Source organism: Dendrobates tinctorius, unplaced genomic scaffold, assembly GCF_039654945.1.
Source record: "Dendrobates tinctorius isolate UK_male_01 unplaced genomic scaffold, ASM3965494v1 ptg000138l, whole genome shotgun sequence".
Lineage (NCBI taxonomy): Eukaryota > Metazoa > Chordata > Amphibia > Anura > Dendrobatidae > Dendrobates > Dendrobates tinctorius.
In genome coordinates this window covers 28159034-28183379 of record NW_027361806.1, presented here as the reverse complement: position 1 = coordinate 28183379, position 24346 = coordinate 28159034, and the positions used below count along the sequence as shown (strand labels likewise).

Here is a 24346-nt window from a genome sequence, read left to right as displayed (position 1 = left end):
TATTCTTTCTTAAATTATTACCTGCTCTAACCCCACCCCCCATGCCACCCCCACCCCCAATCTCATTATTTGCGCCCAGGTCTCTATCTGCACTGTCTTCCCCTCCTATAAAAGGAATACCCTCCCCCCCCGTCCCTAGTTTAAATGGTGACAGGAGTCAGACGAGGGCAGGACGCTGCGTGGACAGCAGAATAAGCCGTGTGATGTTCCCCAGGGGCGAAACGCTCACAGTGTATAACACCATAACGGGGCCAGTAGGAAACCTCCAATCCCAGGTCATATGGAAGCCTCAGGGCTGGAAGCTCCTGTTATAAGAGGGATTCTTACTAGATTTGGGACCTGTGATCCTTCCATATAGTGGATCCTGGTAGTCTGCCCCTTACTTGCTACATAAATCTCTCTAGTGAACACTAGGAGGCGCTCGGGGGCAGTGCTGCACACCGGCCATACACGGAGCTCAGTACTGAGCAGTATGCAGGACGCTCCTGTGCTCCCTCTGGTGGTGACAGCCGACTGCCACATAAAGGTGACCCGTGGTGCCAGATGTTTGCATTTTTGGTTGCTTTTTTTTTAATCTCTCTTCTTTGGTGCAAGTTTTTATGGTCTTTACCAACAGGGTGTGGCTCACAAGAGTTTGTGGGGGCGTGTCGGAAAATTACCCTGTGGGCACCACCCCCTTGGAAATTATAAAAAGAACAACAACAGCTGCTCACTAAGGGGATCCGCGGGAATAACATCAGAGCACAAACTGCCCGCCTTGACCCGGCGACAGCTCTCCTGTGACGATGTCCCCCCGGATCTCTCCTGAAACCCCTCATCAGCAGTTTAGCGCTGGACTTGTGTCACCGATGCTGGCGATAATCAACCCTCACTAGGCGGGTACTGAGTGATGGAGACACGCCAGGAGCGATGCGAGGAGGAGCAGAGGGTGGATACCGAGCCGGCTGAGATACCTGATATAACCCAGCGAGGCAGGAGGTGAAGAGGACGAGCGTCTGGGTGCGCAGCATCTGGAGCCTGGACTTTGCCGAGTGCAGTTTTTATTATATCATTATAAATTATTGCAGTAAACAATCTTGGAATCATCGGGGGAAAGTTGATCATTTACCGGCGGTGATCGCTGCCAACACCCGCGATATTCGGGTATAAATACCCCGGGCTGCCGGAGGTTTGGTATTCACCATCGTCATGAGGGGAATCATCCTAACACTACTGCTCGCACTGACGGGTGAGTGCCCTCCGGGGTCACAGTCCTCCGGGGTCACAGTCCTCCGGGGTCACAATCCTCCGGGGTCACAGTCCTCCGGGGTCACAGCCCTCCGGGGTCACAGTCCTCCGGGGTCACAGTCCTCCGGGGTCACAGTCCTCCGGGGTCACAGTCCTCCGGGGTCACAGCCCTCCGGGGTCACAATCCTCCAGGGTCACAGCCCTCCAGGGTCACAGCCCTCCGGGGTCACAGTCCTCCGGGGTCACAGCCCTCGGATACATTTCTGCTTTTTTTTTTAGATATAACATTTTTATTTTACAAAACATAAATTTGCTATAAATGTAACAATTATATTCCATCGACACAAACTCAGAGAGAGATAATCCTGTTATTATTTGTCATTAACACACTTTCCTTCATTTGTTTCTCCATTCTACAGGTAGTGAAAAATCACACAACGGTGAGTGTCCTCCATCCGTCAGTGAGAGTACCGTCCGGTGACTGCAGAGAGAGTCTCCACACTGGCGCCATTATGTAGCCTCCTGCCGGGACCATCGGTGATCAGCTCTGATCTATGAGAGAACTCAGCAGCACCTGGGCCGAGTCGCTGCAGCGCCCCCACAGGGGACATGAAGTATTACATTAACTATAACAATGTAGATATTGATGGCTTATCAATATGAGATCAGACTTGGTCCGACATCCGGCACCCCGACTACTGAGGGCAGCAACATAGTGTACAGAGACAGAACAGCGCAGCTCCCTACAGTGGCTGCCCCCGGTACTGCAGCTCAACTCCTATTGAAATGAATGTGATCTGAGCTGCAGTACCGAGAACGGCCACTACACAGTGCACATCCAGCGGGAGGTAAGGATAGCTGATTGGTGATTGGGTGTCATATATGAGGACAGGCCGCCTTATTTAAGTCCCTCATAACCCTTGTACAATGCCCCTGTAATATATGAATATAACAAGGTCTCCATAGATAAGGGAACTCTAAGACCGATCACAGAGGAGGGGTTCCACTCTAGTAAAGGTGTTGTCTCATCTTCTTTCTTCAGGAGTGCACCGCTCCTCTGCTTCCCGGCTTCCTGATTGATGGAAGCGGTGCGCTCCTGATGATTGCCAGCATTCACCTGCGGTCTGGCCCAAACTGCGCGCTCCCATGCTACAAACAGGAGCAAGTTTGCCTCTGCAGCATCAGACGAGCACAGGGGCACAGAAGCTGCCGAAATCCAGGGCTCCGGCCAGCGTCAGATCTGACTGCAGAGGTGGCTGGAAACTAAGCAACGAGCCGTAAATGATAGAATTACAAATCCATCAGTTCTTACGAATGGCGAGGATTTCTAATAAGAGCTACATTGCAGGTTCCTTGTATTTACAAGCACTTTAACCAATTTAAAGGATTGAGAAAACCCCTTTATCTGTTCTTATAGAGCATGTTACAAATAGTTTTTCTAAACTAGCTGTTCCCCTTCAATATGGCTGCTCACCAATAATTGTAATGAACTCACGGCTTCGTGTCTTTTTTTTCCTGTCCTGTATTTTTAGAACAACTTTTAAACCCAACCAAGACCTACTTGTACAACTATGAAGGAATAATCGTGAGCGGCCTGCCGGATAACGGCCTGTCAAAGGCTGGACTCAAGTTGAACTTCGATGCTGAAATCAGTGGTTTTGCCCAGAGAACGTTCATCCTGAGGGTAATGATGGAGAAATGGACCTTAGCTGTGGTCATAGTAATCGAGACTGTGTGCCAAGCCTACATTTTGCCTCTTTTTGATTATTTTTAGCTCCATAGTAACCTGTCACTTACATCCACAGGTGTATTCCTTGTACCTGGGGTGAATGCCGCTGTTCTCCTGAATCCAGCGGTGTTCTTTTCTCTTTCCTACGCCTCTCCATTCCTGAGATATGGCCCCCTCTTTACAGCATGTAAATCTAGTCAGTGCAGCTGAGTGGGCGTGGCCATGACCCCTCCTGGGTGGGTCTTATTCAGGACTACGCCCAGTGAGCTGAAGAAACTAGATTTACATACAATGAAGAGGAGGCCATATGTCAGGAACTGAGAGGCACAGGAATAAAAGAAAAACATCCTTGGATTCAGGAGAAGAGCAGCATTTAGACCAGGTAAAAAATAACATATTTATGGCACATGACAGGTTCTCCTTTTAATACAATATCTTACTTTTAAAAGACATCCAGTCATAACTAAAGACTACGGCCGACATGTGTACGAATACCGCCACACAGAATACATTTTAAATGTCAGCTGTGACCACAGATCACTTCTACATTTCTGATACATGGCGTTATACACTACAGACATGTCAGCCATCCTCATTCCCTGATGCATAGACCCAGTTCATAGTAAACCAGGGCAGTGTCCCCATCACACAGACTTCATCGCAGGCCAGTCATTACAAGAAATATGCTCCTTGGCTTCTTATACACAATCTATTGATGTTTCTTGTACAAGGAGGGAGGATAAAAAGCAGATTAATAGTTGAAAATCCTTGTGAATGAACTCCTGTATTTCTTCACAGGTCCAAAAACTTGACATCAAGGAATATCACGGTGTATGGCCAAGAGATCCCTTCACTCGTTCCACTAGACTGAGCCAAGCCATCGCAGAAGAGTTCAAACATCCCTTTAAGTTTGAGTACCACGATGGGCGCGTTGGTGATGTGTTTGCCGCTGAGGGCACCTCAATCACAGCGGTCAACATCATCAGAGGAATCCTCAATATGCTGCAAGTCAACATCAAAAAGGCCCAGAACGTTTACCAATTGGACGAGGTTTGTACGGTGCCTTCTTTACGCGTCTTCTCCTATCTAGAAACACTTCAGCAACTTCTAAATTGTTTCTTTGGCGTTTTTTTCACCATCAATGAGATTTTCAAAGACTTTTTCTTCATTTATATGACGTAACTGGCAGCAGAATTCAGTCGTCGCCTCTGGAAATAGACAGAAACCTTCCCCTTCTCTAACGTTCGGCCTTTCATCTTGGCATTATAATTGCCAGATTGCAAGAGGAGTCAGTGTCTTTCTCCCCTCTCCCCATGGACACTCATCCAAACCAATTGTTCCCGTGCATGGAGGTGTTGGGGGAGATAATTCTGGCTGAATAGTGCTTGGTCACAGCTGTCTCAGGAGTACGGCACCTTCAGACCATAGAATAAATGTCCCCTCATTTGCCAAGTAACATGGCGGGTATTATCTGAAAACCATACCCTTGGGTGACGCAAGTCAACATGGGGCAGATTATAGGGAAGGCGTATGACCAGGGACCACCACTACCTTGGAGTCCTACAACCTCATGGCAAAAAAAGAGACGGACAACCATTCATATTTCTAAGAAGGCAATGGCTTGTCTGTCTCTCTAACATCCAAATACTTGATCGGGGGGGGAAGAACACATGCATGGCCACCTCTGCTACGAGGTGGTCAGATAGAGGGTCAGGTAGGGGGTCAGGGCTGCTTGATCAGACATCGAGACTATCTGTAATTTAGTGACAAACAGCATAACATCATGGTGCGGGCACAGATGAAGAACATCCAGCATCGGCCATAAAGCCAACTCTAAGCACCATGACCATTGGGCTCCATAATTGTAACCTATGTATCCTCCATAGAATTTGTGACGTAATTTTTTGCCTTTTTTCCGCACAGGATTGTATCTCTGGAAAGTGTCCGACAAGATATCTGATCCAAGACGATGACAAGAAGTCCAATTCCATCATTGTCATCAAATCCCGGGACCTTGAAAAGTGTGAGAATCGTGCTGTGAAGAGAATCGGAATGACCTTCCTGGAGACGTGCCGAGCGTGCCAACAGGTAAGTGTCGGCTCATGTGGACGTTAATGTGATTGGATATTCTAGATATTTATTAATTCCTATTTTCTCTTCAGAAATCCAAGAACTTGCGTGGCATGCTGACCTCCACCTACAGAATTAGGAACAAGGCACAAGGAGCCGTCATAGAGGAAGCTAAGGCCAAGGAAGTCTACCAGTACTCTCCATTGTATGAACTTTACGGATCTGTTGTTACAGAAGTCAGGTAGAGTCTATGACAAGCCCCTTATATTATCTTGTGGTAATAACGTGGACCAGCAATACCATCACACAAGGCGACATATTCAAATAACTTCACTGCAAAAAACATCAAGGGATATGTCCAAGAACCTCAGCAGGGAGAGATGTTGTACTCATCCATACCCCTTGGCTAATAACCTACGTAATCCGCCATTTGTCTAACCCCAAAATCTACTTTATGCAGAATAATTAAATATATGTCTTTTTTTTTGGTTTCCAGACAATTGCTCATCTTGAAAGAAATCAAATCCAGCCGGGTGAGCGAGCCACGTGTGCAACTAGAAAACCGCGGAGGGTTGAACTACCATTTCGGCTCTGAAGTTTTCCAAATGCCACTTCACTTGTTGAAGGGCAAGAACATAGAGTCTCAGGTAAGATGCAGACTGGTAAGGCTGGGAACCAAGATTTACTAGTTAAATATAGCATTAGGGTTGAGGCTAGAACATTGAGTCAGGGGTAGCACTAGAGGGTAGAGTCATTGCTGAAGCAAGACCTTAGTCATGGCTGAAATGAAAACTTAACACCATAGCTGAACTAAAAACATATAGCCATGGGTGAGCTGAGAACATAGAGCCATGGGTGAGCTGAGAACATAGAGCCATGGGTGAGCTGAGAACATAGAGCCATGGGTGAGCTGAGAACTTATAGCCATGGGTGAGCTGAGAACTTATAGCCATGGGTGAGCTGAGAACTTATAGCCATGGGTGAGCTGAGAACTTATAGCCATGGGTGAGCTGAGAACATAGAGCCATATGTGAGCTGAGAACATAGAGCCATGGGTGAGCTGAGAACTTTGAGCCATGGGTGAGCTGAGAACATAGAGCCATGGGTGAGCTGAGAACATAGAGCCATGGGTGAGCTGAGAACATAGAGCCATGGGTGAGCTGAGAACATAGAGCCATGGGTGAGCTGAGAACATAGAGCCATGGGTGAGCTGAGAACATAGAGCCATGGGTGAGCTGAGAACTTATAGCCATGGGTGAGCTGAGAACTTATAGCCATGGGTGAGCTGAGAACTTATAGCCATGGGTGAGCTGAGAACTTATAGCCATGGGTGAGCTGAGAACATAGAGCCATATGTGAGCTGAGAACATAGAGCCATGGGTGAGCTGAGAACTTATAGCCATGGGTGAGCTGAGAACTTATAGCCATGGGTGAGCTGAGAACTTATAGCCATGGGTGAGCTGAGAACTTATAGCCATGGGTGAGCTGAGAACATAGAGCCATATGTGAGCTGAGAACATAGAGCCATGGGTGAGCTGAGAACTTATAGCCATGGGTGAGCTGAGAACATAGAGCCATATGTGAGCTGAGAACATAGAGCCATGGGTGAGCTGAGAACTTATAGCCATGGGTGAGCTGAGAACTTATAGCCATGGGTGAGCTGAGAACTTATAGCCATGGGTGAGCTGAGAACTTATAGCCATGGGTGAGCTGAGAACATAGAGCCATATGTGAGCTGAGAACATAGAGCCATGGGTGAGCTGAGAACTTATAGCCATGGGTGAGCTGAGAACTTATAGCCATGGGTGAGCTGAGAACTTATAGCCATGGGTGAGCTGAGAACTTATAGCCATGGGTGAGCTGAGAACTTATAGCCATGGGTGAGCTGAGAACTTATAGCCATGGGTGAGCTGAGAACTTATAGCCATGGGTGAGCTGAGAACATAGAGCCATATGTGAGCTGAGAACATAGAGCCATGGGTGAGCTGAGAACATAGAGCCATGGGTGAGCTGAGAACTTATAGCCATGGGTGAGCTGAGAACTTATAGCCATGGGTGAGCTGAGAACTTATAGCCATGGGTGAGCTGAGAACTTATAGCCATGGGTGAGCTGAGAACTTATAGCCATGGGTGAGCTGAGAACTTATAGCCATGGGTGAGCTGAGAACTTTGAGCCATGGGTGAGCTGAGAACATAGAGCCATATGTGAGCTGAGAACATAGAGCCATGGGTGAGCTGAGAACATAGAGCCATGGGTGAGCTGAGAACTTATAGCCATGGGTGAGCTGAGAACTTATAGCCATGGGTGAGCTGAGAACATAGAGCCATATGTGAGCTGAGAACATAGAGCCATGGGTGAGCTGAGAACTTATAGCCATGGGTGAGCTGAGAACTTTGAGCCATGGGTGAACTCAGAAGTTAGAGCCAGTGCAATGCTTTTTGTCATAGCTCCCAAGTGTCCCGATTCCCGCGGGACAGCCCCGGTTTTGACACCCGCGTCCCGCTCGGGACGCTATTTTTCCCGCATTGTGCTGAGCCGTCACACGCCCCCATCCCCCGACGCCATCCTCGCCCTCCCAGTCTCCCAGATATTAAACCCACCGCTCCGCAACCTAGCCTGCAATGACATGGCTGGGTTGTGTGTGTGTTCTGTGCACACAGTACCTGTGAGAGGGGAGGAGACAGGGGTCACATGATCAGGGGCATCATGTCTGTCTGCACTCTGCAGGACTTTGCTGTGCTGGGTGTCATGGTGCTGGAGTGGATCATGAGGTAAAGTTTCTGTATGGGGGCAGGAGGGGATTACAGTGTGGATGTAGCAGAGCCGTGTGTGTATGAGGTGAACGGAGCCACGTCTGTATGATGTGTACGGAGCGGAGCCGCGTGTGTGTACGAGGTGTGCGGAGCGGAGCCGCGTGTGTGTACGAGGTGTACGGAGCGGAGCCGCGTGTGTGTACGAGGTGTACGGAGCGGAGCCGCGTGTGTGTACGAGGTGTACGGAGCGGAGCCGCGTGTGTGTACGAGGTGTACGGAGCGGAGCCGCGTGTGTGTACGAGGTGTACGGAGCGGAGCCGCGTGTGTGTACGAGGTGTACGGAGCGGAGCCGCGTGTGTGTACGAGGTGTACGGAGCGGAGCCGCGTGTGTGTACGAGGTGTACGGAGCGGAGCCGCGTGTGTGTACGAGGTGTACGGAGCAGAGCCGCGTGTGTGTACGAGGTGTACGGAGCAGAGCCGCGTGTGTGTACGAGGTGTACGGAGCAGAGCCGCGTGTGTGTACGAGGTGTACGGAGCAGAGCCGCGTGTGTGTACGAGGTGTACGGAGCAGAGCCGCGTGTGTGTACGAGGTGTACGGAGCAGAGCCGCGTGTGTGTACGAGGTGTACGGAGCAGAGCCGCGTGTGTGTACGAGGTGTACGGAGCAGAGCCGCGTGTGTGTACGAGGTGTACGGAGCAGAGCCGCGTGTGTGTACGAGGTGTACGGAGCAGAGCCGCGGGTGTGTACGAGGTGTACGGAGCAGAGCCGCGGTGTGTACGAGGTGTACGGAGAGGAGCCGTGGTGTGTACGAGGTGTACTGTGACATCGGCGGCCGTGCCCGCCGATGCCCCTTCAGCGGCGGTGCCCGCCGCAGCGTTTCCTCACCTGCGCGCTCCTGTCCTCGCGCACTCCCGCTCGGCCCTCCGCCCTGCTGCGGGTACCCGCGCCGGCCTTAGGTCGCAGGCGCGCGTTCCCCCGCTCTCTTCCGCTAGTGGGGGGCGTCGCTGAGGGGCGGGGTTGCAGGACGTACTTCCTGGCTCAGGATATATCAGGCGTCCTCCCTATATGGAGGGCGCCTGGTGATTGTGTGGCTACCCTGCACACTCCGGCCGCACATCTTCTCTATAGTGACCCAGCCTGCCCTTTTGTCTAGTGCTACTTTCCTCTGCCTGTCTTCTGTCCTGCCCTGTTTCCCTCGGCCAGCCTTGTGTCCTGCTCCGCTCCCTTCTGCCTGTCTCTGCCTTGTCCCTTCCGCTCCGATTCTCCCTCCTGTGGTCTTCTGCCTAGTGCCCTCCGTTATTCCCTCCTGGTACTCTGGTTCCCGTCCAGCCTTGTCCTTCGAGCCGTCCCTCTTGGTACCGGCTGTCGCGGTTCTTCCCCCTGCGGCCCTGCCCCTAACGATCCCTGTATAGGGGACGGTCTCCACCTGGTGTGCTCGGCCCAGGGGCTCCAGATCCACGGCCCAGAGGGTCCACTCTTGGACGTATTTAGCCTGAAACGTCACATGTACGGAGCGGAGCCGTGGTGTGTACGAGGTGTGCGGAGCGGAGCCGCGTGTGTTCGAGGTGTACAGAGCCGAGCCGCAAGTGTACGAGGTGTACTGAACGGAGCCCTGTGTGTACAAAGTGTGCTGAGCCAAGCTGTGTGTGTACGGCGTGTACTGAGTGGATCCACGTGTGTATGGAGCGGAGCCGTGTGTACGGGTTGTGCGGAGCCACGTGTGTGCGGGCTGTACAAAATGGAACCCTGTGTGTACGAAGTGTACAGAGCTGAGCCGTGTGTGTACGGGGTGTACAGAGTGGAGCCGCGTGTGTATGGAGCGGAGCCGAGTGTGTAAGGAGTGGAACCGCTTGTGTACAAGGTTTACGGAGTGGAGCCATGTATGTACAAGGTGTACAGAGCATGGCCGCATGTGTACAAAGTTTACGGAGCAGAGCCGCATGTGTACAAAGTTTACGGAGCAGAGCCGCATGTGTACAAGGTTTACGGAGCAGAGCCGCATGTGTACGAGGTTTACGTATTGTAGCCATGTGTGTACTCAGTGGAGCCATGTGTCCGTGAGGTGTACGGAGCGGAGCCGTGTGTGTATGAGGTGTGCAGAGCTATGTGTGTACAAGGTGTATGGTGGGGAGCATTTATACCTCCCAACTGTCCCAGATCCAGCAGAACAGTCCCGATTTTGAGTCTGCACCACTGCCCCGGCCGGGAGGTTACTTTTCCCGCAGACACAGGAGTACACAGCAGAGCCCCGAGGAGCACTTTAAAATTCGCACGTGACGTTCCACCGGAAATGACGTGCTGAAAGTTGACCGGAAATTAGGTAATTTCGGGTGGAGATTGTGACTTAACCATGGAGGCACTTCAGAGAATGCTTCAGATCCATCACCGTGTCCTCCTCCGACAGTGCGGACAGTGGGATCGTCTTGGACACAGGAATGTTGGCCATCAGGAGGCTCAGGTGGGCACTAAAATGTGAGCCGGCTGCTAGATTATCTTTATAGAATCTTTACTTCTCTCTCTCTCTGTTACTTTCCCCTCTTTCTCTCTCTCTGTTCTTTCTTTCGCTTTGTTCTTTCTTTCCCCTCTTTCTTTCTCACTATAATCTTTCTCTCTCTGTTCTCCCTATCTCTCTGTGTTCTTTCTTTCTCTCTCTCTCTCTGTTCTCTTTCTTTCCCCTCTTTCTTTCTTTCCCCTCTTTCTCTCTCTGTGTTCTTTCCTCTCTGTGTTCCTTCTTTCCTCTCTCTCTGTTCTTTCTTTCTCTCTCTGATCTTTCTTTCCCCTCTTTTTCTAATCTTTCTTTCTCTGTTCTCTCTTTCTCTCTGTTCTTTTTCTCTCTGTGTTCTCTTTCCCCTCTTTCTTTTTTCTCTCTGTTGTTTTTTCTGTCCCCTCATTCTTTCTCTCTATTCTTTCATTCTTTCTCTCTATCTCTGTTCTTTCTTTCCCCTCTTTCTTTCTCTTTCTCTGTTCTTTCTTTTGCTCTGTTCTTTCTTTCTCTTTCCCTGTCTTTTTTTCTCTCTCTAATCTTTCTCTCTCTAATCTTTCTCTCTCATCTTTCTTTTTCTCTCTGTTCTTTCTCTCTCTCTCTGTTCTTCCTTTCTTTGTGTTCTTTCTTACTCTCTCTCTCTCTCTCTCTGGTCTTTCTTTCCCCTCTTTCTGTGACGGCCGTCTGCAAATCTGGGCTGCAGTGGGAACAGCACCCCGAGTAACCCCGAGACCCTTAACCCCTATACAGGGATCTGGAATTGTAGCAAGGCCCAGGAGGTAGCTGTCTAGAGGAGCAGTGGACCAGAGCAGGACGGCCACCAAGGGGTCAAAACTAAAACTCGTAACCAAAGTCAGGAGGCAGGAGTCAGAGGCCGGAGGGCAGCAGAGGTACAAAATCAGCAGACAGAAGGAGAGTCAAAAGTCCAGGCCAGGGTCAGTAAAACCAGGAGGGCAGCAAGGTACAAAATCAGCAGGCAGAAGGAGAGTCGGGGATCCAAGCAAAGGTCAGCGTCAAAATATCAGAAGAGAGGCAGAGGTACAAAAACGGCAGGCAATAGAATGGTCAGAGATCCAGGCTGAGGTCCAAGTTTAACTATAGCAAATTACACAGTAGCACGCAGGGGAACCAAGAATATATCCGGCGGCTTGCAAGACCAGTCCCAAGGTATTTGAGGGATCAGGTCATCCCTCACAGGTTCCCGGACTGATGATGTAACTAGGACCGCCCCCAGGACCAGGCCAGACGGACATGCAGTAAGCCCTACATGATTGACAGAGAGGCGGAGCCTGCAGCCACCAGATGCCTGCGCAGGAGCCTCCTCCCTGTCACCACCCTCACCCTGAGGCGAACCACGGCGCCTTCCAGTGGTCGAGGCAGGAACAGCCATCCTCGAGTCTGACGGCGACGTGACGGTCCGGCGCCTCCTAGTGCCCGGGACCGGAACAGCAGGCCTCGAGTCCGGCGGCGAAGTGTCAGTCCGGCGCCTCCTAGTGGCTGGAGCCAGAACAGCAGGCCCCGAGTCTGGAGGCGACGTGCCAGTCCGGCGCCCTCTAGTGGCCGAAGCCGGAACAGCAGGCCCTGAGTCTGGCAGCGACGTGACAGTACCCCCCCTTCCAAGAGGGGCCTCCGGACCCTCAAAACCTGGTTTGTCAGGATGAAGGAGGTGAAACCGTCTAATTAACCCCTTAGCATGGATGTCACCAGCGGGGACCCAGGACCTCTCCTCTGGACCATAGCGCTTCCAATGCACCAAATATTGCACGGATTTTCTCACCAAACGGGAATCAAGGATACTCTGGACTTCATACTCCACGGCACCCTTGACCAAAACTGGAGGAGGAGGGGACTGGACGGGATGAATTGGGAAGCGGTATATCTTAAGGAGGGATTTGTGGAAAACATTGGGTATTTTGAAAGACTGAGGGAGCTTTAAACGAAAGGCTACCGGGTTAATTACTTCTAATATTTCATAGGGACCAATTAATCTGGGGCCCAGTTTGGCAGATGGTACCTTAAGCTTAATGTTTTTGGTAGACAGCCAAACTTTGTCCCCAACTCCCAGGTGCGGCCCCTTGGACCGCCGTTTATTTGCGGCTGAAGCCTGTCTGACCTGGGAGCCTTTCAAGTTTGAGTTCACCTCCGACCAGATGGTCTTTAAGTGATGTATGGATTTCTCTACCCCTGGGAGCTCCGACATCTTAGCCGAGAATGAACCAAAACGTGGGTGTAAACCATAATTGCAGAAGAACGGGGTGGTTTTGATGGATTCCTGGTATTGGTTATTTAGGGCGAATTCGGCTAACGGGAGATGTTCCACCCAATCGGATTGGTGTTCAGAGACATAGCAGCGAAGGTACTGCTCTAGGGCTTGGTTGGCACGCTCAGTTTGTCCATTAGTCTCAGGGTGGTAAGCGGAGGAGAAGGATAACTCAACACCAATACGTTTGCAGAATGCCTTCCAGAATTTAGAAACAAACTGGGTACCTCGGTCGGACACGATATTCACCGGAGCGCCGTGCAGTCGTATTACATGATTGATGAACAATTTACTTAAGGTTTCTGAATTAGGTAGTCCAGAAAGGGGCACAAAATGGCACTGCTTACTGAACCTATCCACCACCACCCAGATACATGTCTTCCCTTCTGAGGGCGGCAGGTCAGTAATGAAGTCCATGGAGATGTGGGTCCATGGACTCTCTGGGGCGGGTAAGGACTGGAGCCAGCCGGCAGGTCGATTATGGGGAGACTTAGCACGAGCACAAGTTTCGCAAGCTAATACATAATCTTTACAGTCCTTCATGACCGTCGGCCACCAAAAGATTCTAGTCACTAGTCTGGCAGTATTAACACCAGGATGGCCTGCCAGGACAGAGTCATGTGACTCCTTCAGAACTTGTAGACGCAACGGGGCTGGAACGAACAATTTTTTGGGGGGGCGTCGTGACCGGGACTGGCTCTGAAGACCTACGGATCTCTTCCAGGAGGTCCAGAGACACGGCCGACACAACGATCCCATTGGCCAGTATTGGAACTGGTTCAGAGTCCTCAGCCTGTGCGGGGCAGAAGCTTCGAGAGAGGGCATCAGCCCTTACATTTTTAGTCCCTGGACGAAATGTGATCACAAAGTTAAACCTTGAAAAGAACAAAGCCCACCTAGCCTGCCTAGGATTCAGTCTTTTAGCTGACTCCAAGTAGGTCAGGTTCTTGTGATCCGTGATCACTGTAATCTTGTGTTTAGCACCTTCGAGGAAGTGGCGCCATTCTTCGAAGGCCCACTTTATGGCCAACAATTCCCGATTCCCTATGTCATAATTTTTCTCAGTAGGAGAGAATTTTCGGGAAAAGAAGGCACATGGACGGAGTTAAGTGAGGGAGGCAGTGCCTTGGGAAAGCACTGCCCCTACTCCAACCTCAGAGGCATCAACCTCTACCACAAAGGGGCGGTCTAGATCAGGCTGAATTAATATTGGGTTGGCAGAAAAACAGTTTTTTAAAACAGAAAATGCCTGAAGTGCCTCAGGTTTCCAATTAACCACGTCTGCGCCCTTCCGGGTCAGATCCGTGAGCGGTTTGGCGATCTCGGAGAAGCCTTTGATGAATTTACGGTAGTAATTCGTAAAACCCAAGAATCGCTGCAGCGCTTTTAGAGTTTTGGGTTGCACCCATTCTTTAATGGGTCGGATCTTGGCAGGATCCATGCGAAACCCCTTAGCAGAAATCATATACCCCAAGAATTGTACCTCCTCAGCCATAAAAACACACTTCTCCAGCTTAGCAAATAGAGAATGTTCTCTGAGTCTTTGGAGCACAGAACGGACATGTTGTGCGTGTGTAAGAACAACAGCGGAGTAGATCAGGATGTCATCTAGATAAACCACTACATATACCCCACAGATATCCCTGAATATATCGTTCACAAAGTGTTGAAACACGGCAGGTGCGTTACTTAACCCAAACGGCATCACAAGATACTCAAAATGACCAAGAGGTGTGTTAAAAGCTGTTTTCCACTCATCACCCTTTCTTATGCGAACAAGATTGTAAGCTCCCCGGAGATCAAGCTTAGTGAACCAACGGGCTCCCAGTAGCTGGTTAAAAAGACCAGGGATGAGTGGAAGCGGATACTGATTCTTTACAGTAATGGCGTTCAGCTCCCGATAATCAATGCATGGTCTGAGTCCACCATCTTTTTTTTCCACAAAGAAAAACCCAGCCCCTACAGGTGAAGTGGAAGGTCTAATAAAGCCTTTTTGCAAGCTGTCTGCTATATAGTCATTCATGACTACACGTTCTGGACCAGAGAGGTTAAATATTCTCCCCTTAGGGAGACGAGCACCTGGAACCAAGTCTATAGGACAGTCATATTCTCTATGAGGAGGTAATTTTTCAGACTCTGCTATGGAAAAGACATCTTCATAGTCCCTGAATGTGTATGGTATAAAGGGTGTTTTAATTTTAATTTGGTTCACTGTCAGCGACATACAGTGATTCTGACACTGTGGACTCCAGCGCACGATATCCCCTATGTGCCAGTCAATAACCGGATTATGCTGGTGCAGCCATGGCATGCCTAACACAACTGGATGTGATAAATTGTGAATAACAAAAAACGACATCTGTTCTGTGTGTAATGCCCCCACAGACATAGCAATTTCTGTAGTAACAAATTCCACCCCACCCTGGATAATGGATGTACCATTAATCGCAGTGGTCTGAATAGGGGCATTAAGTCTTAGCAAAGGTACACCAAGTTTCCTTGCAAGCAAAAAATGCATAAAGTTGCCCACGGAACCACAATCCACATAGGCCTGCACACACAGAGATTTATTAGAAAACGAGACAGGTAACAAAAGTTTAGCCGCATCTGCGGGCAATACCTGAGCCTCTGAGCCAGCACGACCATAGCTGCCCAGAAGCCGATGCTCCAGGATTGTGGACTTCTGACGCTCAGCATTTCCCTTGAAGACTCCAGGCTGCAGCATGCTGGTATAGGAAAGTGTTCCTTCAGGCTGTGCACTGGAGCAGGTGTTAGGCCAGGTAATTAGCTCAGTTAGAAAAAGGAAAAAAAAATTCAAGAGACTGCTTTTATATATGATGGACATATACACAAAAAGCAGTTCTTTTTTGGCCGGATATAATGTGATGGCCGTCTGCAAATCTGGGCTGCAGTGGGGACAGCACCCCGAGTAACCCCGAGACCCTTAACCCCTATACAGGGATCTGGAATTGTAGCAAGGCCCAGGGGGTAGCTGTTTAGAGGAGCAGTGGACCAGAGCAGGACGGCCACCAAGGGGTCAAAACTAAAACCCGTAACCAAAGTCAGGAGGCAGGAGTCGGAGGCCGGCAGAGGTACAAAATCAGCAGACAGAAGGAGAGTCAAAGGTCCAGGCCAGGGTCAGTAAAACCAGAAGGGCAGCAAGGTACAAAATCAGCAGGCAGAAGGAGAGTCGGGGATCCAAGCAAAGGTCAGCGTCAAAATATCAGAAGAGAGGCAGAGGTACAAAAACGGCAGGCAATAGAATGGTCAGAGATCCAAGCTGAGGTCAGAGTTTAACTATAGCAAATTACACAGTAGCACGCAGGGGAACCAAGAATATATCCGGCGGCTTGCAAGACCAGTCCCAAGGTATTTGAGGGATCAGGTCATCCCTCACAGGTTCCCGGACTGATGATGTAACTAGGACCGCCCCCAGGACCAGGCCAGACGGACATGCAGTAAGCCCTACATGATTGACAGAGAGGCGGAGCCTGCAGCCACCAGATGCCTGCGCAGGAGCCTCCTCCCTGTCACCACCCTCACCCTGAGGCGAACCACGGCGCCTCCCAGTGGTCGAGGCAGGAACAGCCATCCTCGAGTCTGACGGCGACGTGACGGTCCGGCGCCTCCTAGTGCCCGGGACCGGAACAGCAGGCCTCGAGTCCGGTGGCGAAGTGTCAGTCCGGCGCCTCCTAGTGGCTGGAGCCAGAACAGCAGGCCCCGAGTCTGGAGGCGACGTGCCAGTCCGGCGCCCTCTAGTGGCCGAAGCCGGAACAGCAGTCCCTGAGTCTGGCAGCGACGTGACACTTTCTTTATCTTTCTCTCTGTTCTTTCTTTTGCTCTGTTCTTTCTTTCTTTTTCACTGTTCTTTCTTTCTCTCTCTGTTCTCTTTCTTTCCCCTCTTTCTTTCTCTCTCTTTCTCTCTTTTTCTTCTTTCTTTCCCTCTTTCTTTCTCTGTTCTCTCTTTCTTTCCCCTCTCTTTCTTTCTCTGTTCTTTTTTCCCTTCTTTCTTTCTCTCTATTTTCTCTCTCTGTTTTTCTTTTCCTTAGTACCAGTCAGTATGCCAACAGTACCAGCCACTGTGCCCATAATGCAAGCCACGGTACCCATAATGCTAGCCACTGTGCCCTCGGTACCAGTCAGTGTGATCAGCAGTGCTAAATGGGTGCAGTTGGGGCGTGGATATGGGCGTGACTACTAATATGGGTGTGACTAGGGGCGTGGCCTATTTTTTGCCGCGGCACGCCTAGCGCACCGCAGCCTTTGTCCCTGTTTGCCTTCTTCAAAAGTTGGGAGGTATGTTTTTGTAGAAATGTTATGCTTTATTTGTATTGTTTGTTTATACTATGCTTCCATATCTACTTTGGATGGTAATTTTATGCTGATCTGAATTCTATACTGCATTATTGTTTGCTTGTTGTATTAATTTGTGGAATCTTTCAATAAAAAGAGTTTAAAAAAAAAAATAAGAAGTTAGAGCCATGGGTATCACAGAGCTATTCCCAGACGTCACCACCAGATCTTGTACAATGGGACATCTTGAACATATAGCTGACTACATGTATCTGAATCAAGTACAGCAATATTTGACATCCTTCCTGCAGATCTCAGACACTCTTCAACGCCTGGTACAGAATAACCAACAGGAGGTACAGGCAGAGGCCCCTGCTAAGTTCCTACAGTTGATCCAGCTCCTGCGAGACACCGACCCAGATAACATCCAGGCCATCCTCAAGCAGTATTCTGACCGACCTCTATACAGGTGAGGACTGGGGGCCTGTGACTATCTAACGGTCTATGAATAAGCCCTTTGGGGCACATTTGTTCTGCTTACTATCTTTAGCTCCATCTCCGGGTTGTGTTTTCAGGCAATGGCTGACTAAAGCAATCCCTCTCATCGGTTCCACCGAGTCTCTGAAGGTAGTGAAGCGCAATATTCCAAACCAGAGCATCCAGGAGGCCGCCATGTCTATCACTCTTGCCATGCATCACACACGGGCCAGCCAGAGCGCTCTCCAGATTGCAGCTGTGAGTCTTTTGTCCTCCTTTTCTATGGACAGATTTCTTTATAATACATCAGCGTTACTATTATTTACAAAATTGTCATTACTTGGATGTTATCCCATCCAGAAACACACTGCGTCCTTCCAAAAACATGTCTCGTCTGTTGTGTCTGGTATTGCGGCTCAGGCCCAAGATAAGGGTTACTGAAATGCCCACTTATAAAATTGGATTTTTAAAGTTCTCAATCTCTTATATTGTATGTTTGTTTGTTTAGGATCTGGTACAGGATTCCCGAGTCCAGAATTCCCCAATGTTGCTCAAGGCAGCCATGTTGTCCTATGGTACACTGGTCTACAAGTACTGTGCCAACATCGAAGCCTGCCCAGAGTCGGCTCTACAGGTGAGTCAATCATCAACTTATTGGGGCGACTGTCAGAGAAATATAATGGCGAGAAACCTGAGGCTATATAAGAATTCATTTCAATCAAAGATGATTATTTATTCAAGATCACTGTCACACAATGACCCAACGTTTCGGCCACATTGGCCTTTTTCAAGGGTATCTTATCTGCAAAAATAAACATGAAAATACAATTACTTCATTATATTGAAAACAATAAAAAAATATCTTTTTTTAACAATTTGTTGACTGTTATTGATGAGATACATATATTCATAAGAAATAATAGAAGTGACATTCTTTAAACATAAATTAGAGTATAACCATGCATCTGGTATATATCATTGAAATCAGGTGAGATATAAAGAAAAATTAACTCCTAACAGAAACACATGTAGCTACAGACTGCGGCAGTTTCTGGTATCACTATATATATATCAAGAAAGACATAATCAAAAAAGAAAAACAAGAAGAAGAAATCAGAAGATAAGTGGATGTACCTGTATGACTATGGTATAAGGGCACAAACTAGAAAAAAGGGGAAAAAGAAATCCTTAGATCAATACAAAAAAGGTAGTATCAGTGTAGTACCGCATAGGACGAATCCTAAGAGTGTGACCAACCTGAAAGGAAGAACATGCGGAGGAACAGGGCAGCGCCGCAGTCAAGATGAGAAGTGAATGAAACCCAGACACAAACAGCTATTTATATCATTTTAATGAAATAATGTCCATCAGCTGAATAGGTTAAAGAACGCTATGTGGCACTTGCGCAGACCGTCATCTAGGATGGAAGTGGGGCATAAAACCGGAAATGGGGCATGTCCGATGAGTTTATAGGTGCATAATGTGAAAGATTCAAAGCGCTCATTAGCGCTTGCGCAGACCGTCATCTAGGACGGAAGTGGGGCTTGAAACCGGAAATGGGGCATGTGTGTAAATGCACAATGTGAAAAAAAGAAAGCGCTGTATGGCGCTTGCGCAGACCATCATCTAGGATGGAAGTGGGGCATGAAACCGGAAGTGGGGCATGTCCAAGATAACGGGGACACAAATTGCATAAAGAGGAGGGGGGAGGACAAAGAAAAAAACCATCCATAGCGCAGTCATGTCCACAAGAATCATGAGTATATAAGAGCACCTCATAAGTGTCTGGCAAATAAAAAATTTTTTATTATGTCAAAAACGGTGTTAAGACTGCGCATGCACCATCATGTCACAAAGACAAAAAAAGGGGGGGGGGGAGGGGGAATGATATATCGCTGCCACCATAGAAAAGGGGAGTATATCTATACCATCATGTATCTGTAATGTTATTAAAGAAGAGAAGAAAACAAAAGAGAAAAAGAAAATAAAGGAATCAACACCTAAAGAATTGTTTTCTTATATATATTTTACATTTTATTATATTCATATGAAGCCAAAAGGAGGGGGGGGGGGGGGGGGGAGAAGGGAAAAAAAGGGGGTTGGGGATAGGGGATGAAAATGACCAAATATAGATCGAGCCAAAGACGTGAATACCATACTCCCGCAGCTAGGTCTGTAGGAACATAAGAGAAAATAAATTAGTAAAATTGATAAATATACATCTAGACAATAATTTATAGTAAAATATGTCCTCAAAACCTAGGACAAATAAGAAAAAGGGAAGGGGGGAGGAAGAAAAAGGAAGAAAAAAAGGGGAAGAAGAACACATCAACCGTACCACGTTAACAAAATAAAAGTGACACTTACTACTATATACATAAATTACATATCTTTAACACATGTATACATATTATCTCCTCAGGTATATAAGAAAGTCAATGGAAAACTTCGTATTCTCGGTTAAGGCCGAAAGGCTCTAAAGTCTGGAGCGTAAATATCCAATACGCTTCACGTTCCTTTAATTTCTGTACCCTATTGCCACATCGTCTGGCCATAGGTACACTTTCAATGACCTGGTAGCGAAGCTGAGATATTCGGTGATTATGAGATATAAAATGAACAGGGATAGGTAAGAGGGTTCTCTTACAACGAATGGTCGACTTGTGTTGTGAGATGCGGTCACGGATATGTTGGGTGGTCTCCCCAACATACCCGAGACTGCACGGGCACTTAATTAAATACACTACATAGGAAGAGTCGCAACTAATCCTTGATTGAAAAGATCCTACCGGACCTAGGGTGAGTAAAGGTGTCACCCTTGGTGATATTCGAGCATTGAAGACAACGTAAACACGGAAAAGTCCCCTTACGTTGTGGTCTCAATAGTGTTTGTCTACTAGTTTCACGCAGACTGCCAATATCCGCCCTCACCAATAAATCACGAAGATTCGGAGGTTTTTTATAACAGATCAAAGGTGGAATCTGGAATTCTGTGATTTGAGGATATGAGTCCGAAAGAAGAGGCCAGTGACGACGGATAATCTTATGGAAAAGATACATGAAGGGATGATACGTGTTCACAAAGGCTATTTTATTAGCCTTAGAGACTGATTTGGAAGTAGATGAAGGTACAAAGGACAAAATTGAATCTGGATACCCGCGAGATTCAAATTTAGATTTCATTTCTGCAAGGTGTGTAGTTCGAGTATGAACATCTGACACTATACGGGCAACTCGTAGAAACTGTGATCTAGGAAGGGATCTTTTAGTATGTTTGGGGTGACAACTCGAATAATGTAAGACACTATTTTTGTCGGTTGTTTTGACAAACAAATCAGTAGACAAAGTACCATCCACATTCTTGATGACCCTAGTGTCAAGAAAGGAGATGGAGGACTCATCGCAATGCTTCGTGAAAGATAAACCCTCAACCTGAGAATATACTCAAAAAACACTTCAAGAGAGGTCATATCACCTGACCAAATTAAAAATATGTCATCTATATATCTCTTCCAAACAACGATATGTTGTTGGAAGAGAGTGAGAATAGACAAACTCAGATTCAAACTCAGCCATAAAGATGTTGGCGTAGGGGGGCGCCACATTGGAGCCCATGGCTGTACCTGATAATTGAATAAAAAAGTATCCTCGAATAGAAAAAAGTTCTTTGTTAGAACGAGGGTTAGCATAGAAATACAGAAATCTCTTTTATCAAGTGGAAAACAAGTATTTTGTTCCAAAAAGTTTTTTACAGGTTTGTCCTAGGTTTTGAGGACATATTTTACTCTAAATTATTGTCTAGATGTATATTTATCAATTTTTCTAATTTATTTTCTCTTATGTTCCTACAGACCTAGCTACAGGAGTATGGTATTCACGTCTATGGCTCGATCTATATTTGGTCATTTTCATCCCCAACCCCCTTTTTTTCCTTTCTTCCCCCCCCCCCTCCTTTTGGCTTCATATGAATATAATAAAATGTAAAATATATATAAGAAAACAATTCTTTAGGTGTTGATTCCTTTATTTTCTTTTTCTCTTTTGTTTTTCTTCTCTTCTTTAATAACATTACAGATACATGATGGTATAGATATACTCCCCTTTTCTATGGTGGCAGCGATATATCATTCCCCTTCCCCCTTCCCCCTTCCCCCCCCCCTTTTTTTGTCTTTGTGACATGATGGTGCATGCGCAGTCTTAACACCGTTTTTGACATAATAAAAAAAATTTTATTTGCCAGACACTTATGAGGTGCTCTTATATACTCATGATTCTTGTGGACATGACTGCGCTATGGATGGTTTTTTTCTTTGTCCTCCCCCCTCCTCTTTATGCAATTTGTGTCCCCGTTATCTTGGACATGCCCCACTTCCGGTTTCATGCCCCACTTCCATCCTAGATGATGGTCTGCGCAAGCGCCATACAGCGCTTTCTTTTTTTCACATTGTGCATTTACACACATGCCCCATTTCCAGTTTCATGCCCCACTTCCGTCCTAGATGACGGTCTGCGCAAGCGCTAATGAGCGCTTTGAATCTTTCACATTATGCACCTATAAACTCATCGGACATGCCCCATTTCCGGTTTTATGCCCCACTTCCATCCTAGATGACGGTCTGCGCAAGTGCCACATAGCGTTCTTTAACCTATTCAGCTGATGGACATTATTTCATTAAAATGATATAAATAGCTGTTTGTGTCTGGGTTTCATTCACTTCTCATCTTGACTGCGGCGCTGCCCTGTTCCTCCGCATGTTCTTCCTTTCAGGTTGGTCACACTCTTAGGATTCGTCCTATGCGGTACTACACTGATACTACCTTTTTTGTATTGATCTAAGGATTTCTTTTTCCCCTTTTTTTCTAGTTTGTGCCCTTATACCATAGTCATACAGGTACATCCACTTATCTTCTGATTTCTTCTTTTTGTTTTTCTTTTTTGATTATGTCTTTCTTGATATATATATAGTGATACCAGAAACTGCCGCAGTCTGTAGCTACATGTGTTTCTGTTAGGAGTTAATTTTTCTTTATATCTCACCTGATTTCAATGATATATACCAGATGCATGGTTATACTCTAATTTATGTTTAAAGAATGTCACTTCTATTATTTCTTATGAATATATGTATCTCATCAATAACAGTCAACAAATTGTTAAAAAAAGATATTTTTTTATTGTTTTCAATATAATGAAGTAATTGTATTTTCATGTTTATTTTTGTAGATAAGATACCCTTGAAAAAGGCCAATGTGGCCGAAACGTTGGGTCATTGTGTGACTGTGATCTTGAATAAATAATCATCTTTGATTGAATTGAATTCTTATATAGCCTCAGGTTTCTCGCCATTATAGTACGTTTTTTTCCTGACGGCTTGGTTGTTCTTTTCCCATTTTCACTATATAGTATTGTCAGAGAAATATGTTACAAATCTCTCTTAAAATTGAGAGCTCGATGTAATATGTGAGCAAATGATCTGTAAACCCCAAACCAACCCAACCAATGAGCAATTGCTATTAAATCTAGTTCACATTTGAAGATTAAAGACGTCAGATTTGTTGCTTTCTTACAAAAGATCAAATACATTTCAGCCCCTTCACGATTTTGCTGCTGAAGCTGCCAACAAGGCTCGCCCCGAAGAGATCATCCTTGCTCTGAAGGCTTTGGGTAACACTGGACAAGTTGCGTGCATCAAGCACATCCTGAAATTCCTGCCAGGATTTTCCTCCAGAGCCTTCCAGCTGCCCATTAAAGTTCAGGTTGATGCTGTGATGTCCCTCAAGAACATAGCCAAGGATGACCCCAAGAGAGTAAGTGCCTTTAGCTAGGGTCCATCTGATAAATAGGCTCTATCATACAGGACAACCCCACATGACCACATCCTTTCTACCTAGGTTCAGGAAATTCTGCTCACCATTCTGATGAATAGTCGCGTTCACACTGAGGTCCGCATGATGGCTTTTGCAGTTCTCATGGAAACTAGACCACCTGCAGCCACTGTGACCACCATGGCTCTGATCATACAGAAAGAGGCTAAAGTCAACCTGCAGTTGGCCAGTTTTGCCTACTCTTACATGAAGTCCTTGACCAAAGCAGCAGTGCCAGAATTCCATGAGCTGTAAGTGCGAACGTCTTACTGTGACCCAACACAGAGCCGGTGCGTCCATCTAGAGTGGTGCTAACATGTTCATCAACTGACTTACAGGAATGGTGCTTACAACGTCGCCATCAAGATCCTAAGCCCTGTTCTTGACAAACTGAGCATGCGCTACAGCAAAGTCATCAACTTCGACACTTTCGATTGTAAGTAACTAAAACTAAGCCAAGGAAATGTATAATGGTGTAGAAAGTAAAGCCCTGGGGCCCTAATGCAAAGTGTTTCATGGGCCCCAAACCTGAGACGTGCCAGTTATAATATTGGTGTCTTCTTATGTGGCTTGGGTCCTCCCAACTTCCAGCGCTATCTGTGACCCTATAGTTATGTCCCCGTAAGAGCATCCTACTTCACACCTAAAGAATATTGTAATCCAACTTTGGGGTGTCGGGGTTTCACTGTTTTGACACAACGTATTTCTCAAGTTCACTATCTGCAATTTGCATGGTCAAATATGGCGGCCAATATATTGAGACACTGATTTATTTTATCTTTTTTAGACCCTCTGATGTCTAGAGCTACCGCCAATGTCCTCAATATGAACAGTCCTAACACCACAATTCTAGCTGTCCTCATCTTCAAACTCCGCGGATACATGTCCGGTGCAACTACAGATATTATTGAGGTACCTAAAAAAGAATCAACACCTGTTCCCCGATATTAAATATATGTCTATTAAAGTCTATTGACCGTTACTTGTAATCTGCTCCTCGTTCCAGCTCGCTGTACGAGCTGAAGGCCTCCAGGAAGTCCTTAGCAAGCAGAACATCGCATTCGATCAGTACTCCATTTAGGACAAAACACCAACACTGGAAGTAGTACTAAAAATTATATTTATATTAATTACTATATACTCATATCAAATTGAATATCCATATAAACTACCACCAGTGTATAGTGAA

At 47.1% G+C, this 24346-nt stretch overlaps 1 protein-coding gene and 1 long non-coding RNA gene across 2 annotated transcripts in view; both read left to right on the top strand.

Moving 5' to 3' along the window:
* Window positions 1–1089: 1089 nt before the first annotated feature.
* LOC141048876 (vitellogenin-A2-like) overlaps window positions 1090–24346 on the top strand; it is a 47791-nt gene continuing 24534 nt past the window's right edge. Inside the window, 15 exon segments of the mRNA XM_073544965.1 lie at window positions 1090–1228; window positions 1647–1667; window positions 2760–2911; window positions 3755–4006; window positions 4880–5044; window positions 5119–5267; window positions 5523–5673; window positions 17127–17284; window positions 17391–17550; window positions 17801–17926; window positions 22882–23100; window positions 23185–23408; window positions 23496–23593; window positions 23945–24069; window positions 24164–24232. Coding sequence (XP_073401066.1) covers window positions 1189–1228; window positions 1647–1667; window positions 2760–2911; window positions 3755–4006; window positions 4880–5044; window positions 5119–5267; window positions 5523–5673; window positions 17127–17284; window positions 17391–17550; window positions 17801–17926; window positions 22882–23100; window positions 23185–23408; window positions 23496–23593; window positions 23945–24069; window positions 24164–24232 — 2109 coding nt within the window. The 5' untranslated portion in view covers window positions 1090–1188.
* Window positions 21882–22605, top strand: LOC141048842 (uncharacterized). The gene is made up of 3 exons (XR_012220163.1): window positions 21882–22060; window positions 22157–22184; window positions 22517–22605. It is a non-coding gene; the product is annotated as an uncharacterized lncRNA (long non-coding RNA).